The following is a 17,141-nucleotide window of genomic DNA, read 5'->3' as shown; positions in this document are numbered from 1 at the left end:
TTAATTTTGGTCAGGGTTTGACCTTTTTCTATATCTAGAGTGATGGTGTTTATTAAGTTAATAGACTGGTTCTTGACTCCCCTACTCTGGATAAAAGACTTGTGCATTTACCCTATTTACTCCTCTCATGGTCTAATACGCCACTATAAGGTCACACCTCATACTACTATACTTCAACTAAGACAGACACAAAAAGCTGGAGTAATTCAATGGGTCAGAGCATCTCTGGATAAAAGGAACTGGTGATGTTTCAGGTCGAGACCCATCTACAGATTAAGTTACTCCAGTTTTTTGTGTCTATCTTCAGTTTAAACCAGCATCTGTAGTTCCTTCCTACATGATTAAAGTCCTAGCCTGCTCAACCTCTCCTAGAGCTTGGGCCCGCTAGTCCTGGCAACATCATTCTCTGCATCCTTTCCAGTTTAACAATATATTTCCTCCAACCGGGTGGTCAACATTGAACACAACACTCTAAATGTGGCCTCACCAATCTCTTGTATAAGTGTAACATGACCTCCCAACTTCGATACTAGAATTCATGCATAAGATCCCCACTCCAGATGTAGAGATGTAACCCTGCATTTATTGTAAACTAGATTCCATTTTTACAGCATGTGCACAATGAACCATGTCAGTGCAAGTTGCAAACTATTTCAGTCAATTGGTAAAATGAAATAAAATTTGAACATCAGGTTTTCAGTGTCTTTATATATTTACTGTGTATAACTCACCCTTATTTGACTTCCAAATATTGTCCAGATTAGACTGGCATGGATAGTAACCATCAAAATGTCCAAGTTCGGGATATTTCAACTACATTTTTCTTCCATTGTTAAGTGTAGCTGAACTCGCTTTGAAAGTATTTCTTTCTGTTGTTCTCAGAGACATCTCCATCTGAAGCCACCAACATGAACGTGTCCAACAGCCTCGGTGTTGGTGCTCTTTGCGCGATCTGCGGTGACCGAGCTACAGGGAAGCATTACGGAGCTTCCAGCTGTGACGGCTGCAAAGGCTTCTTCCGACGAAGTGTCCGAAAAAACCACATGTACACTTGCAGGTAAAGTGTCTCAGACTAGCACAGTAGGTTGCAACGTTCATGCCCGTTACACTACACAAAGGGCTTGCAACCACATCTTGGCATTACTCCAAGCGCATTGCATGCTCTTTCCCCTGCAGCAGAGTAAGTAAGTTTTATTTATATAGCACGTTTTAAGTCAACTCGTATTGACACCAAAGTGCTTTACATAAAATAGATAATAAGTTTCCATACAAACCAGAGAAACAGGTTAAAAAAGTAAAGCAAATGGACACAACACATTATAGAGTTCAACACAAACGTCCCCCCACAGCAGAATCAAAAAATTTCCACTGTGGGGAAAGGCACCAGAAAGTTAAGTCCTCTTCCTCTGTGAAGCACCCGAGGTCGGGGCCCATTTGTGGCCGTGCAGCCAGTCCGATGATTTTCAGGGCCCTTCTTGCCTGATTGACGCACCATTGTCAAGAGTCAGGAGAGTTGAGATTGTTTGTATGTGTAGGAAGGAACTGCAGATGCAAATTTAAACTAAATAAAGGCAAAAAATGCTGGAGTGACAGACAGCACCTCGATAGAAAAGGAAGGGATGACGTTTCGGGTTGAGACCTTTCTTCACACTACATTAGCAAGCTGAGAAACCTTACATTTCATTCCATCCTATCGGTCATTAATGTGAATCGCAAACAACTGAGGAGCAGGAACCAACCTCTCTCTTCAGTTGCATCCTTCCAACCTGAGGAGGACCCATGTATTCCAACTCTTTGTTTTTTTACGTGAGAACCATTTTCTAATAAGTGATAACACTTTTCTTCCTTTACCTTGGACTTACCTTCAATCCATACACCAGTCTCTTTAGGGCCTGTCCCACTTACGCAATTTTCTCGGCGACTGCTGGCACCTGTCATAGTCGCAGTGGGTCGCCGTAAATGGTCAACATGTTGAAAATCCAGCGGCGACCAGAAAAAGGTACAACTCTTTGGGCGACTACTCACGACCGTACAGGCGCCACGTGTCGACATATCGCGGGGTGATGCCTGTATGGTCGTGAGTAGTTGCCCAAAGAGTCGTACCTTTTTCTGGTCGGCGCTGGATTTTCAACATGTTGACCATGTTCGGTGACCTGCTGCGACTATGACGGGTGCCGGCAGTCGCCGAAAAAAATCACGTAAGTGGGACAGGCCCTTTATGTGGCACCTTGTCAAATGCCTTTTGGAAATCTGAATACACTACTTCTCCAGGCCCCCCTACATGAACTCTCCCTATCACATCCTGAAAAACCTCAGACAAATCGGTCCGACGTGGTTTATGTTTCATAAAACCAAGTTTGATTATTTTTGACTTTCCTTAATAATTAATTTTTTTAGTTTAGAGGCACAGCACGGGAACAGACCCTTCAGCCCAACCCCCCACACTAGCACTCTATCCTACACACTAGTGACAATTTACAACTTTACCAAAGCCAATTAACCTCCAAACCTGTACGTCTTTGGAATGTGGGACAAAACCAGAGCTCCCGTAGAAAACCAAGACAGCCACAGGGAGAACGTACAAACTCCGCACAGACAGCACCCCTAGTCAGGATCGAACCCGGGTCCCTGGTGCTGTAAGTTAGCAACTCTACCGCTGCGCCATCTTGCTGCCCCCTGCACCACCGTGCCGCCCCTATTCCATTAGCTCTTCTTTGAGCAACTTATACTAATTACCGAAACCAAAGGTGAATTAGGCGTTAAGGCACCTGAAACAGGGAATAATTACTTCTCCTCAAAAATGGTCACTTGAGAGAGAAGCTTTAATTCACTGTAATGTGAATAACCTTGGTTAAAATGAACCTTGTATGACATCCATTAACCCATCCGCTCATAAAACCTCGCTGCCAAATGAGAAACAAACATAAGGAGGCTCCAATTTAGGAGGATGTTTGTGTGGAGATGTTCGTGATCTAAGTGGAGCCGTTTTAGTATTTAGTACCAGGGAAAGATGAACACTTTGTTATGTTTCCACTGATAACATCTTTATGATACGTCTATGAAATATAACAGTGGATGATTCCAATAACCGAACTGTATATACAAGGCAACCAAGAATTTAAAAAAGATTAGCCTCTGTTTTAAAATAATTAATTTAGTTTAGTTTAGTTTAGTTTAGAGACATAGCGTGGAAACAGGCCCTTCGGCCCACCGAGTCCGTGCCGACCAGCGATCCTCGCACATTAATGCTGGTTCTACACACAATAGGGGCAATTTACAAGTATACCATGCCAATTAACCTACAAACCTGTACGTCTTTGGAATGTGGAAGGAAACCAGAGATCCTGGAGTAAACCCACACAGGTCACGGGGAGAACGTACAAACTCCATACAGACAGCACCCGAGGTCAGGATCGAACTGGGGTCTCAGGCGCTGTGAGGCAGCAGCTCTATCAGCGTTTTGTTGACCGACACTATTTGTTCAGTCACGTTCCTTTCCCTGTATCTCAGCTCCCAAAGAATAATTGCGTTTAAATTTAATTTCCTCTCAAGACATTAGTTAACTCACCCATAATCACAACGTATAATTACAGACAAGAATACTCAGCTTGAAAACACATCCTGCAATATGCCAAGCATTAAAATCAAGTTTCAATGATTTAGAATATGACTAGTTGAATGGTTTTAATTGGGTGCTACATCAAATACAAAACTTATCGGAAACAATAGGATAATTTATTTGTAACGAACAACTAATTATTTTAATTGTACAGGATATACTCAAACACTGAACATTTATCATCAAAATGTTCGGAATTCCGCAGTTGTTTCTGCGACATAAATATTTAAAGGACATTATAATTTCATTTTCTTGGGAAAATTTTCTTGGGAGAATTAAAGTAATAAAATGTTCCCTCTCTGTTTCCTTCTTATTGATTGAGGAGAGTTTATTTGTGTTTATAAAAGTATTGGAGACTGTTAGATTATTTTTAGTTTTGGAGATACAGCGTAGAAACAGGCCTTTTGACTCACCCAGTCCACACTGCCCACCAATCATCCCGTAGACTAGTTCTATCCGACACTCTCGGGACAATTTACAGAAGCCACAACTAACCTACAAACCGGCACATCTTTGGAATGTTGGAGGAAACTGGAGCACCTGGAGAAAACCCACGTGGTCACCGGGAGAACGTGTAAACGTGCAAACCCTGTACAGACAGCACCCGAGGCCAGGATCGAGCCCGGGTCTCAGGCTCTGTAAAGCAGCAACTCTACCGCTGCACCACTGTGCCGCATAGTGCTTTATACATGATTTATACATTTATGGCAAATTGTACCATGTACATGGTGGCATGTACAAAACACACCAGGCCCGCATTCCTTTGAGTGTACTTAACTGTGTTAAGGGTAACTGATAGTTGTTAACAATGTGATTTTTTTTTTTTGTGTGTGTGTGTGTTCTCTTCAAGGTTTAACAGACAATGCATTGTAGACAAGGACAAACGGAACCAATGTAGATACTGCAGATTAAAAAAGTGCTTTCGTGCAGGGATGAAAAAGGAAGGTAAGGAGCCTCAGAAGATGCATGAAGTAAAGTCTGTTGATAATGAGACATATACATTGCATCAGAATGTCACAAGTGTTGGAAGAAGTGAGCTGGAGGGCTGTTTATTCAGGCAATGCTCTTAACTTGCTTATAAGGGAGGCTTCAGATGCATACAAGATTAGTTCAGATGTTATAGGAGCAGAATTAGGCCATTCAGCCCATGAAGTCTATTCCACTATTCAATCACGGCTAATCTATCTCTCCCTCTCAACCCCATTCTCCTGCCTTCTCCCCATAACACCTGACACCCGTACTAATCAAGAATCTGCCAATGTCCGCCTTAAAATTACCCATTGACTTGGCCTCCCCAGCCGTCTGTGGCAATGAATTCCACAGATGTTTCAACAGCAGTGCCTCTTCCTTTAATTAGTCTGCTTTGTCCTAAGGAAACCAATTTCTAGCTCTTTGCAATAAAACTGCTTGGGAAGCCTAATTGAAACGAGAAAAAATGAAAGTAGAGTTCCCCAGCTCAAATCTTTTCCCAAATCTGTTAATATTCAATAGATTTCACTTGAGGCCCATGACCAGTTAGTGCTGAGCAAACATTTTGAAGCCGCACTCTGTGACTGAACACGGTGCCTCCACTGATAAACCTATGCATAACCTTGAGTACTCTCACGACAGTTGACTGCATTCCTGCTTTTTTCCCCTCATAAAAATTATTCATTGTAGCCAACTGTTTAAATTTTATGTGCACCATATAGATGTGTTCCATTTCCAGGTTGGCTGCATTTACAGTATTATTAGTTTAATTTAGTTTAGTTTAGAGATATAGCATGAAAACAGGCCCTTCGGCCAAACAAGTCTGCACCAACCCCGATCCCCGCAGACTAACACTATCCTACACACACCAGGGACAATTTACATTTATACCAAGCCAATTAAATTACAAACCTGTACATTGTTGGAGTGTGGGAGGAAACCGAGGATCTCAGAGAAAACCCACGCAGGTCATGGGGAGAACGTACAAACTCTGTACAGATTAGCTCCTATGGTCAGGATCGAACCCGGGTCCCTGGCACCGCAAGGCAGTAGCTCTACCACTGTGTCAGCATGCCATCAACCAGTGTTTCGGGTCGGGACCCTTCAGACCAAAGATCCTATAGCGGAGCAAGATAGACCACTCCTGCTAAATGCGATGGGCTGACGTGTAGTATGCAACGGAGCGGAACATGGGCCTTTTTTTCATCCATTTCAGTAACCCGACCCGACTTTAGATATCCCTCTCGCAGTGTAATCAACGTTGCGGGGGAACAGTTTGTGTTAATAAATTATAATTCTGAAAATGAGGAGAAGATTTTTACCAAAGAACTTTGATTTTTACGAGGATGTTTCCGTAGCCGGCTTCCGTCTCCGCACTAGTATCTTTGCTCCGCTACGGGATCTTTTGTGCGGAGACGGAAGCCGGTTACGGAAATGGGGGCGAAAATTACCCATGAATCTGCCCACGACCGCACTACGTCTTTTTCGTCGAGTGGTCTATCTTGCTCGCTATTGGATCTTTGCTTCAGACTGTAGAAGGGTCCCGACCTGAAATGTCATCTGTTCATTTCCTTTAGAGATGCTACATGACCCGCGGAGTTCCTCCAGCACTTTGTGTTCTGCTCAAGATTCCAGCATCTGCAGTTACTTGTGCGTTCATGTCCACTTCATTGTAGCTTGCAAACAACATTCAAATACTTAATTATGATGTTTATTGTAACACACAATTTGATCTATTTGTATACTAAATAATACACTAAATAGAGCTGCTGCTGCTGCCTCACAGCGTCAGAGGTCCAGGTTCGCCCCTGAACTCGGGTGTTGTCTGTGTGGAGTTTGCACGTTCTCCCTGTTACCTCCCTTATCCCCAAAATATGCTTGTTTGGAGATTAATTGGCCTCTGTAAATTGCCCCTGGTGTGTAGAATATGAATGGGAAAGTGAGATTACAGAACTATGCGAATGGGCAATTAAACTCGGTGGGGCAGTTTCTATACTGTATATCTAAACATTAAATGTCAGTTTAATGCTTGATGCTATAAATTCTTTAAAGTTTAGAATCTACACCTGGAAAATGCAAACATTTTAAACGTATGATCTTCATTCCAGCTGTGCAGAATGAAAGAGACAGAATAAGCACGAGAAGGTCAAGCTACGACGACAACAGTCTGCCTTCAATAAACGCACTCATACAAGCAGAGGTTCTATCTCGACAGGTAAAAACAGGATCTTTACACATGCTACCGTGCTTTCAGCAAATAGATGGTACATCTGGCCAAAGCAGCACGGTGGCGCAGCGGTAGAGTTGCTGCCTTACAGCGCTTGCAGCGCCGGAGACCCGGGTTCGATCCTGACTATGGGTTTCCCCCGCGATCTTCAGTTTCCTTCCACACTCCAAAGATCTACATGCTTGTAGGTGAATTGGGTTGGTATAGGTGTAAATTGGCCCCAATGTGTGTGGGATAGTGTGCAGGAATCACATGCAGTTGTGCCGACTCGGTGGGCTGAAGGTTTTGGCGTTTCTCGATGTTTCCGCATTGTATTTCTAAACAAAGCTTTTATCCGATAAATTGTTAACCAAGGTGTAGTTTCACGTTGTCGTATCTTTGCTTCAAAAACCTAGATCATAAGAATTATATTTAAATTAAATAAAAGGCTGTCCTCTAATAGAGCAATATTGAATAGGGTGATTTCACTAAAGGTCACTGGAGCGTGGATCCGCACCCACATGACCAAAATTCGCCGGTGGAGGACACATACGGGTCCCTGTACATGTTAGTGGATGAGAAAAGTCGCATTTTCCCACCCGTTAAAAACATAGAAAACGGCGAGGTTGAGAGCTGCAATTTTCTGTGCCAGTCGGGGTGACTGTGAGGCACAGCTACCTAGATTTACAGGGAAAAAAAATATTGCAAGTGAGGTAAATTCAAGAGGGAACTGAAGGTGCCTATCCACCGGAAGTCAGGAGCCGACAATTGCCGAAGATATTTAAAGGTCCAAAATAGCGGGAAATATCGCGTTTTCCCGCTGAATTTCATCAAAAGTAAGGCATTATATACTTTTTTATCTTTATTCATTTGTTAGATGAGATTTTTTTAAAGTGAAAAATCACTCATTAAAAGTTCAAAATCGGCCATGGTTCTCAAGTTGGTTTTAACATGCAAAATCAAAACGCCTCTGAAGCTGCATTTACCATTTAAATAATGATAAACTATCAATGCATTTTTAAATAAATATTTTGGCAAATAATAAAATGTCCTAATTTTGTCCAACTGACAGCTGATAATTATCACATTCCTTAGCTTGCATCTGAGTGAAATTTATTTAAAAATGCATTGATAGTTTATCATTATTTAAATGGTAAATGCAGCTTCAGAGGCGTTTTGATTTTGCATGTTAAAACCAACCTGAGAACCATGGCCGATTTTGAACTTTTAATGAGTGATTTTTCACTTTTAAAAAATCTCATCTAACAAATGAATAAAGATAAAAAAGTATATAATGCCTTACCTTTGATGAAATTCAGCGGGAAAACGCGATATTTCCCGCTATTTTGGACCTTTAAATATCTTCGGCAATTGTCGGCTCCTGACTTCCGGTGGATAGGCACCTTCAGTTCCCTCTTGAATTTACCTCACTTGCAATATTTTTTTTTCCCTGTAAATCTAGGTAGCTGTGCCTCACAGTCACCCCGACTGGCACAGAAAATTGCAGCTCTCAACCTCGCCGTTTTCTATGTTTTTAACGGGTGGGAAAATGCGACTTTTCCCATCCACTAACATGTACAGGGACCCGTATGTGTCCTCCACCGGCGAATTTTGGTCACGTGGGTGCGGATCCACGCTCCAGTGACCTTTAGTGAAATCACCCTATACTGGGGCTCACAGTGGTGCAGCAGTAGAGTTGCTGCCTTACGGCGCCAGAGACCCAGGTTTGATCCTGACTACGGGTGCTGTCTCTACGGAGTTTGCATGTTCACCCTGTGACTGCGTGGGTTTTCTCCGGGCGCTCCGGTTTCCTCCCACACTCCAACAATGTGCAGGTTTGTAAGTTAATTGGCTTCTGTAATTTGTGTAAGATAGTGCTAGTGTACGGATGATTGTTGGTTGGCACAGACTCAGTGGGCCGAAGGGCCTGTTTCCATGCAGTATCTCTCAACTGAACGAGTGATAGAATACAGAAAAAGCTACTGTAATTGTACCAAATCCAAATGTAATTGGGTTCAGTTGCAACTGTTAAACATCTATAGGATATAATCTATTGCTATTTTGCTTTCTTTGTGCATGTGATGTTCTTTTAATTATTTCCCTTTTATACATTAACATCTATATTCATCTGTATCTCTTTCCTTTGGGAAACCTCATATCAACATGAAACAGCAACATTCGCATTCAGAGCACTTTGAGTAAATTAGACTAAATTGTAGCAAGCATTTGAATAGCTGCACTTTATTAACATGGCCATAGATTACAAATTGTGCTTACTCTAACATCACACTGCATTATATAGATCCTTTAAGATATCCACATCCTCCACTAGGTATCAGCACCCAGGATCTTTCTGTAGGATATCAGCTAACCTCCGACCTTGACCCTTCTGTCAGGCAATATCCAGTCACTTGTCTCGAGTCTGTTTCAGTTTAGTTTAGAGATACAGCGCGGAAACAGACCCTACGGCCCACCGAGTCGGCAACAACCAGCGATCCCCGCACATTAACATTATCCTACACACACTAGGGACAATTTACACTTATACCAAGCCAATTAACCTACAAACCTGTACGTTTTTGGAGTATGGGAGGAAACCGCAGATCTCGGAGCAAACCCATGCAGGTCACGGCGAAAACGTCCAAACTCCATATAGTCGAAGTGTTTAAGAAGGAACTGCAGATGCTGGAAAATTGAAGGTAGACAAAAGTTGTAGTTCTCATAGTCACTTATTGGTTCTACCGTGACTGGAAGATGCTGACCAAATAAGCCACGTATTTTAATTTATATAAACAGGTACACTTTCAACTAGCTGGAAAGTGACTAGCGTCTTTCTGGTCGCCGCTGGATTTTCAACACGTTCAAAGATTTTCGGCGACAGTGAGTTGACGCCAATGAGCGTAGCTTGACTTCTCCTGACGTAGGTGCTGTGGTAGGTTGCGGCCAGGTGACGTAGGTTGTCGCTGGTGCTGACTTTGGTGAATTCTATTGGCGACTACCTACGCCAACCGGCGACAGAATTGTCTTCAGATGTCTTCAGCTGTCGCCGACAGGGTCGTAGCTTGTCGTAGCTCGTCGCGGGCTGGACGTAGGTTGACTCTGGTTGTCGCCTGTGTGGTCGTAGGTTGTCGTAGGTGTGGTCGAAGGTGGACGTCCTAATTGGTCGCCGGTTGTCGGTAGCTTGCCGTAGCTTTATGTCGGCTAGGTGGGAGTTTGTCGTAGACAATGTCGTTGGGTCCAGTCGCCATTTTTTTTGCGACCTGCTACGACTATGACAGTCGCCGGCAATCACCGAAAAAATCGCCTAAGTGGGACAGGCCCTTAAACAGTAAATATAAATGAACAATTTTAGTTGAACCTATCACGATGAATTACTTTCCACTACTTTCGAGCACCCAAAGCACTCATGCAGATAATTAATACATTAAATGATTTCCTGAGATCACAGATATGTGATTCATTTTAAGACCTTTTGCATGAGATACATTTACATTTAACTTCAAATGACTGATTGCTTAGTCACCAGGTTATCTTCTGAAGACGACGTTTTGCCTGAGTAGTTTATATACTCCAAATAGTTAACTCGTGCCATTTGAAAACTTTAATAAAAAATTAAAAGGGCTGACCTTTTGGTGAATGTGGTTGTGTCGAGTTGTGCAACATGGTTTTAATTTGTTGGGTTTAATGCACTAATCTGTTTTATTTTACATCAGCCACAATCTTGTAAATGTAAAAGCTTCCCTGAAGCAGCGAAACAGTTTAGGTCAGCTCAGTTTTTTTTTGTTGCGTGCTAACCAGTACGCAGAAAGACAATGCATGATTACAATCAATCCATTTGCAGTGTATACATACATGATAAGGGGATGTTTAGTGCAAGGTAAAGCCAGCTGAGTCCGGTCAAGGATAGTCCGAGGGACATCAAGGAGGTAGATACAGTATAATCGGAGCGGCTTCATGTGGCTTCATGTACTAATCCCCAATCCCCAATCAGTACCCCGTTCCTGCCTTCTCCCCATACCCCCTGATTCCGCAATCTTTAAGAGCCCTATCTAGCTCTCTCTTGAAAGTATCCATTGAACCGGCCTCCACTGCCCTCTGAGGCAGAGAATTCCACAGACTCACAACTCTCGGTGAGAAAAAGTGTTTCCTCGTCTCCGTTCTAAATGGCTCTTATCTTAAACTGTGGCCCCTGGTTCTGGACTACCCAACATCGGGAACATGTTTCCTACCTCTAGCTTGTCCAGACCCTTAATAATCTTATATGTTTCAATAAGATCCACTCTCATTCTTCCTGGGATGTCAGGACTGTCTTATGAAGAAAGACTGGATAGACTTGGTTTATACTCTCTAGAATTTAGAAGATTTAGAAGAATTTAGAAGAATTTAGAAGATTGAGAGGGGATCTTATAGAAACTTACAAAATTCTTAAGGGGTTGGACAGGCTAGATGCAGGAAGATTGTTCCCGATGTTGGGGAAGTCCAGGACAAGGGGTCACAGCTTAAGGATAAAGGGGAAATCCTTTAAAACCGAGATGAGAAAAACCTTTTTCACGCAGAGAGTGGTGAATCTCTGGAACTCTCTGCCACAGAGGGTAGTTGAGGCGAGTTCATTGGCTATATTTAAGAGGGAGTTAGATGTGGCCCTTGTGGCTAAGGGGATCAGGGGGTATGGAGAGAAGGCAGGTACGGGATACTGAGTTGGATGATCAGCCATGATCATATTGAATGGCGGTGCAGGCTCGAAGGGCCGAATGGCCTACTCCTGCACCTAATTTCTATGTTTCTATGTTTCTATGTTTCATCCTTCTAAACTGCAGAGTATACAAGCCCAGCCGCTCCATTCTCTTAGAATATGACAGTCCCGCCATCCCAGGAATTAACCTTGTAAACCTACGCTGCACTCCCTCAATAGCAAGAATGTCCTTTATCAAATTAGGGGACCAAAACTGCACACAATACTTCAGGTGTGGTTTCACTAGGGCCCTATACAATTGCAGAAGGACCTCTTTGCTCCTATACTCAACTCCACTTGTTATAAAGGCCAACATGCCATTCGCTTTCTTCACTGCCTGCTGTACCTGCATGCTTACTTTCATTGACTGATGAACAAGGACCCCCAGATCCTGTTCTACTTCCCCTTTTCCCAACTTGACGCCGTTTAGATAGTAATCTGCCTTCCTGTTTTTGCAACCAAAGTGGATAACCTCACATTTATCCACATTAAATTGCATCTGCCATGCATCTGCCCACTCTCCCAACCTGTCCAAGTCACCCTGTATTCTCATAGCATCCTCCTCACAGTTCACACTGCCACCCAGCTTTGTGTCATCTGCAAATTTGCTAATGTTACTTTGAATCCCTTCATACATCATCACGCCGTGTCACCATCACGGTGCATCAGTCAATGATGCCGGCAGTCGCCGAAAAAATCGGCAAGTGGGACAGGCCCTTAACTCAGCGGGACAAACAGCATCTCTGGAGTGAAGGGATATGACGTTTGGGGTCGAGACCCTGTCTGAAGAAGGGTCTCGACCCGAAACGTCACCCATTCCCTCTCTCCAGAGATGCTGCCTGTCCCGCTGAGTTACTCCTCCAGCATGTTGTGTCGATCTTCGCTTCTATTGATACTTGTGCAATAATGTAACAGGCAGCCTTTTATATTTTTAGCTGACAGTAAAAAAACAAACCTTAGTTATTAAAAAGACCTAGACAGCAAAATAATTTTGTTGTGAGTCTGAAACTCTCCAGATCTTAACCCCCTTTGCCCCCTTGACACAGTGCCTTTCATAAAGCGATTTTCTAGCACATGAGAGTTTCTTAGGAACACAACTGCCGTGATAACGTAGAACTAACTGTAATGTTCTCTGCGACCATATTCAACCAACTTGAAGCGAGGGATATCAGCGGGTGCTAGAGATTAGCTTCAAGGTGCCCAGAAAATTGTCATATGAAATAGCCCCAATTAGTTAGGTCGCACAAAGATATTTTGTTTACTTGAAGTGCAGCACGGCGGCTCAGCAGGAGAGTTGCTGCCTTACAGCACCAGAGACCAGGTTCGATCCTGTCTACGGGTGCTGTCTATATCGAGTTTGCACGTTCTCCCCATTACCACGTGGGGTTTCTCCTGGATCTGCACACTCCAAAGACATACAGGTTTGTAGGTTAGTGGGTTTGGTAAAATTAGTTGTCCTTAGTGTATAAGATAGTGTAATAATGCCCCTGTCCCACTTAGGAAACCTGAACGGAAACCTCTGGAGACTTTGCGCCCCACCCAAGTTTCCGTGCGGTTCCCGGAGGTTTTTGTCAGTCTCCCTACCTGCTTCCACTACCTGCAACCTCCGGCAACCACCTGCAACCTCCGGGAACCGCACGGAAACCTTGGGTGGGGCGCAAAGTCTCCAGAGGTTTCCGTTCAGGTTTCCTAAGTGGGACGGGGGAATAGTGTGCGGGGATCGCTGGTCGGCGAGGGCTTCCTGGGCCAAACGGGCCTGTTTCCGCGCTGTATCTCTAAAGTCGAATGAAAAAGAATAAATTGAGTGTTAGGATTTTAAATAACCATTTATTTTCTCTGATGTTGTTTCAGATTTCTTCGCCTGCATCAGTTATAAACAGTGACATCCGATCTAAGAAGATTGCAGTGATAAGTGACGTGTGTGAGTCTATGAAACAGCAACTGTTGGTGCTGGTGGAGTGGGCCAAATACATCCCAGCTTTCTGTGAACTTGCGCTGGATGACCAGGTTCGTAACATTTATTGTGATACCAGACGTATGTATGTAGGCCCCTCTGTCCAGCATGTAGGCGATGCCATCCTTGAGCAGCGTGGGACTGCCAGAGGTTTTCCTGCCACGAACAGCACTGGTTTCTGAATTATCTCTGCACTATCTGCACGGTGGCGCAGCATTAGAGTTGCTGCCTTACAGCCCCAGTGGCCCGGGTTCGATCCTGACTACGGGTGCTGTCTGTACAGAGTTTGGACATTCTCCCCGTGACCTGCGTGGGTTTTCTCCGGGTGCTGCGGTTTCCTCCCACACTCCAAAGACGTACAGGTTTGTAGGTTAATTGGCTTCGGTAAAAATGGTAAATTGTCACTGGTGTGCAGGATAGTGTTAGTGTGCGGGGATTGCTGGTCGGCGCGGTTTCGGTGGGCTGAAGGGCCCGTTTTCACGCCACATCTCTAAACTAAACTAAACTAATTCTGATTTCAACAAAACGGGTGCCTCCTCTTACCTACCCCTTGACCATGACTCCACAGAGAAGCAGCAGGCCATTATCTGCAGGATTACCTCCGATTTCATCAAAACACGTCATCTCATGCTCCCCTCCCCCGTCCTCCTCCTTCCTCCTTTACCAGTTTCACCGTTCTCCACATTGTTTCTCTTGAGATCCCACCTTCACTGGCCAACAATGGACCTACCAGGCAATGCCTTGCCTGAGGCCATTTGTGGCTGGCCCTGATCTGTCCTGGTCTTTCTCATCTCCAGCTCTTCACCACGCACCCCCCCCCCCCATCCCCCCCCCCCCCCCATCCCCCCCCCTTACTTTCATTCTGAAGAAGGGTCCCGACCCGAAAGGTCACCCATCCTTTTTCTCCAGAGAGGCTACCTGACCCACTAAGTGACTCCAACACTTTGTATACCTTTGGTATAAGCCAGCATCTGCAGTTGTTTGTTTCTACAGCACTGGCTTGCTCCACCTGTTCCAGGGCAGACTACCTGGTTTGCGATAGCTTAGGACAGGATCTCGGAGTCGACATTTAGCAGCGAGTTGGATCTCCAATTTCTGATGTCACTCTTCTCCCCCTTCTGCTTGTAGATGAGTTGATCTTTATAGAGTTGGACATGCTCCCTGCAATAAATATATGAGTAACTCTTAAAATATGCTGAACAATGGGCTTGTGGAATGGATAACTGCAGCACTGTACGAAATAATTCTTCTACCCGAAGAATAATGGGAGATCAGTATCTGTCTTCACTTAAAGTTCAAACCTAGTTTTACCCATATTTGCTGGTTACCGTACTACTGACCTTAAACAAGAGAGATGATAATCCTGGAGAGTGTGGAGAGTAGGGAAGGTCAATGAAAGGAGGAGCAGGTTTATAATATATAATAACCATATAACAATTACAGCACGGAAACAGGCCATCTCAACCCTTCTAGTCCGTGCCGAACACATATTCTCCCCTAGTTCCATATACCTGCGTTTAGTTTAGTTTTGAGACACAGCGCGGAAACAGGCCCTTCGGCCCACTGAGTCCACACCGACCAGCGATCCCCGCACATTAACACTACCTTACACACACTAGTGACAATTTACACGTACACCAAGCCGATTAACCTACATACCTGTACGTCTTTGGAGTGTGGGAGGAAACCGAAGATCTCGGGGGAAACCCACGCAGGTCATGGGAAGAAGGTACAAACTCCGTACAGGCTAGCACCCATAGTCAGAATCGAACCCAGGTCTCTGGCGCCGTAAGTCAGCAACTGCAGCGCTGCCCCACCGTGATGCCCCTGACTATCAGCTATCAGCTTTGAAGTGAAATTCTGTTGTGCAGTGCATAAAAACATTGTGCACTGACAAAATAATCAGAAGGAAGATTTAGGAAAAAAACAAAAGAGTGGCGTTAGGTGACAGAAAATCAGTCAATTGCACCGTGAACATAAAACCAACCACAGAAGCAAAACCGGTCCCATTGGAATTGTTCTTTGAAGTTAATATTTAAACATTTTGTTGTAGTTCGCAACCTTTTTTTAACCATTTTCACGTTACATTTTATACATTTGCGAGAAACATTAACGCTGGACAAATAAAGTATCGAGTCACTTATTGTTAGGCATATGATTTATTGAATACCTCAGCATTGCTATTGTGAAGGACAAGATCATGCCCGTCCAATATAAAGCAAGGATACTAGTTCCAAACGAACACCTGATGGACATTCTAGTCTGCGTTCCAGTCATAAGCTCTTGTACTTTCCGTCTGAATTATCTGAAATATTTTGCGCCGTCATGTTGTACTCATTTATATATTTCCACTAAAAAACATATCTATGTAAAAGCCCTGTCCCACTGTACGAGTTCATTCCAAGAGTTCTCCCGAGTTTACCCTGATTCGAACTCGGAGATTTACGGTAATGGCCGCTCGTAGGTACTCGGGGCTCTCGTGGACATTTTTCAACATGTTGAAAAATCTTCACGGGCGTTCCTGAGCTTACCTGCCGTTAGCGAGTTTTCCCAAGTACCTGCCGTTAGCGTTACGAGCCGCTAAGAGACGTCCCCGAGCTCCGAGGTACCCGTTACGTTCATTCTCCGTGCTTACCACGAGTTTGATTTTGTTTTTTAAACTCAGGAGAGCTCTTGAATGAACTCGTACAGTGGGACAGGGCTTTAACTGTACAGCTTAAAATTACGTTACGGGATATTAAGTCACACTGTGACAAAGTTGACAATGTATGATTAATATTTATGGATTTATTGAGCAGGTCGCTTTATTACGAGCCCACGCTGGGGAACATTTACTGCTCGGAGTTGCAAAGCGTTCTATGATGTACAAAGATGTTCTGCTCTTAGGTAAATTTATAACTTTTTAAAATTACTCTCATGCACGGTTCACTTGTGAAATTAAACGTCTGTTTAAAACATTCTCATAATATAATTTTAATCCCTGCGGTTTTCTTTTAACTCTGAAGGGAACGACTACATCATTCCACGCAATTGCCCGGAGCTGGAAATAAGCCGTGTGGCAACTAGAATTCTCGACGAACTAGTCCAGACGTTTCAGGAGATCCAGATAGATGACAACGAATATGCTTGTTTAAAGGCCATTGTTTTCTTTGATCCAGGTAGGTTACAGAAACATGCACCAAACTAATTTGTGTCAATGGAAGGTTAGATCCCATGGCATTCAAGGTGGCTGAATGTATAGAAAATTGGCTTCATGGAAGGAAACACAGGCTGATGGTGGAAGGTGTAGGAAGGATCTGCAGATGCTGGGTTTAAACCGAAGATCGTCACAAATTACTACACAGCGAATGGTCGGGCTCTGGGGAATGTAGTAGAGCAGAGGGATCTAGGAGTACAGGTACATAGTTTATTGAAAGTTGCAGCACAGGTAGATAGGGTGGTCAATATGGCTTTTGGCACATTGGTCTTCATCAGTCAGCGTATTGGTATGGAAACTGGGAGGTCATGTTGCAGTTGTATAACACATTGGTGAGGACGTATTTAGAGTATTGGGTTCAGTTCTAGCCACCATGTTCTAGGAAAGATGTTGTCAAGGTGGAAAGGATGCAGAGAAGATTTAAGGGCCTGTCCCACTTTCCTGAGTCCTCTGCCGAGTTTAAAG

At 43.8% G+C, this 17,141-nt stretch overlaps 1 protein-coding gene across 2 annotated transcripts in view; it reads left to right on the top strand.

Annotated features, from left to right (window-relative positions):
• The window catches only part of hnf4a (hepatocyte nuclear factor 4, alpha), a 47,732-nt gene that overhangs the window by 21,496 nt on the left and 9,095 nt on the right, over positions 1-17,141 (top strand). For both annotated transcript variants that reach the window (XM_055652531.1, XM_055652532.1), the window contains exons 2-7: positions 883-1,057; positions 4,470-4,564; positions 6,697-6,803; positions 13,378-13,533; positions 16,279-16,366; positions 16,486-16,638. In XM_055652531.1, the coding sequence (XP_055508506.1) occupies positions 883-1,057; positions 4,470-4,564; positions 6,697-6,803; positions 13,378-13,533; positions 16,279-16,366; positions 16,486-16,638 (774 nt within the window). The remainder of the gene's footprint in view (positions 1-882; positions 1,058-4,469; positions 4,565-6,696; positions 6,804-13,377; positions 13,534-16,278; positions 16,367-16,485; positions 16,639-17,141) is intronic.

The sequence above is a fragment of the Leucoraja erinacea genome, chromosome 21 (genome assembly GCF_028641065.1).
Source record: "Leucoraja erinacea ecotype New England chromosome 21, Leri_hhj_1, whole genome shotgun sequence".
Lineage (NCBI taxonomy): Eukaryota > Metazoa > Chordata > Chondrichthyes > Rajiformes > Rajidae > Leucoraja > Leucoraja erinaceus.
Note: the sequence above shows the minus strand (reverse complement) of the source record. Positions and strands in the feature narration are given on the sequence as shown.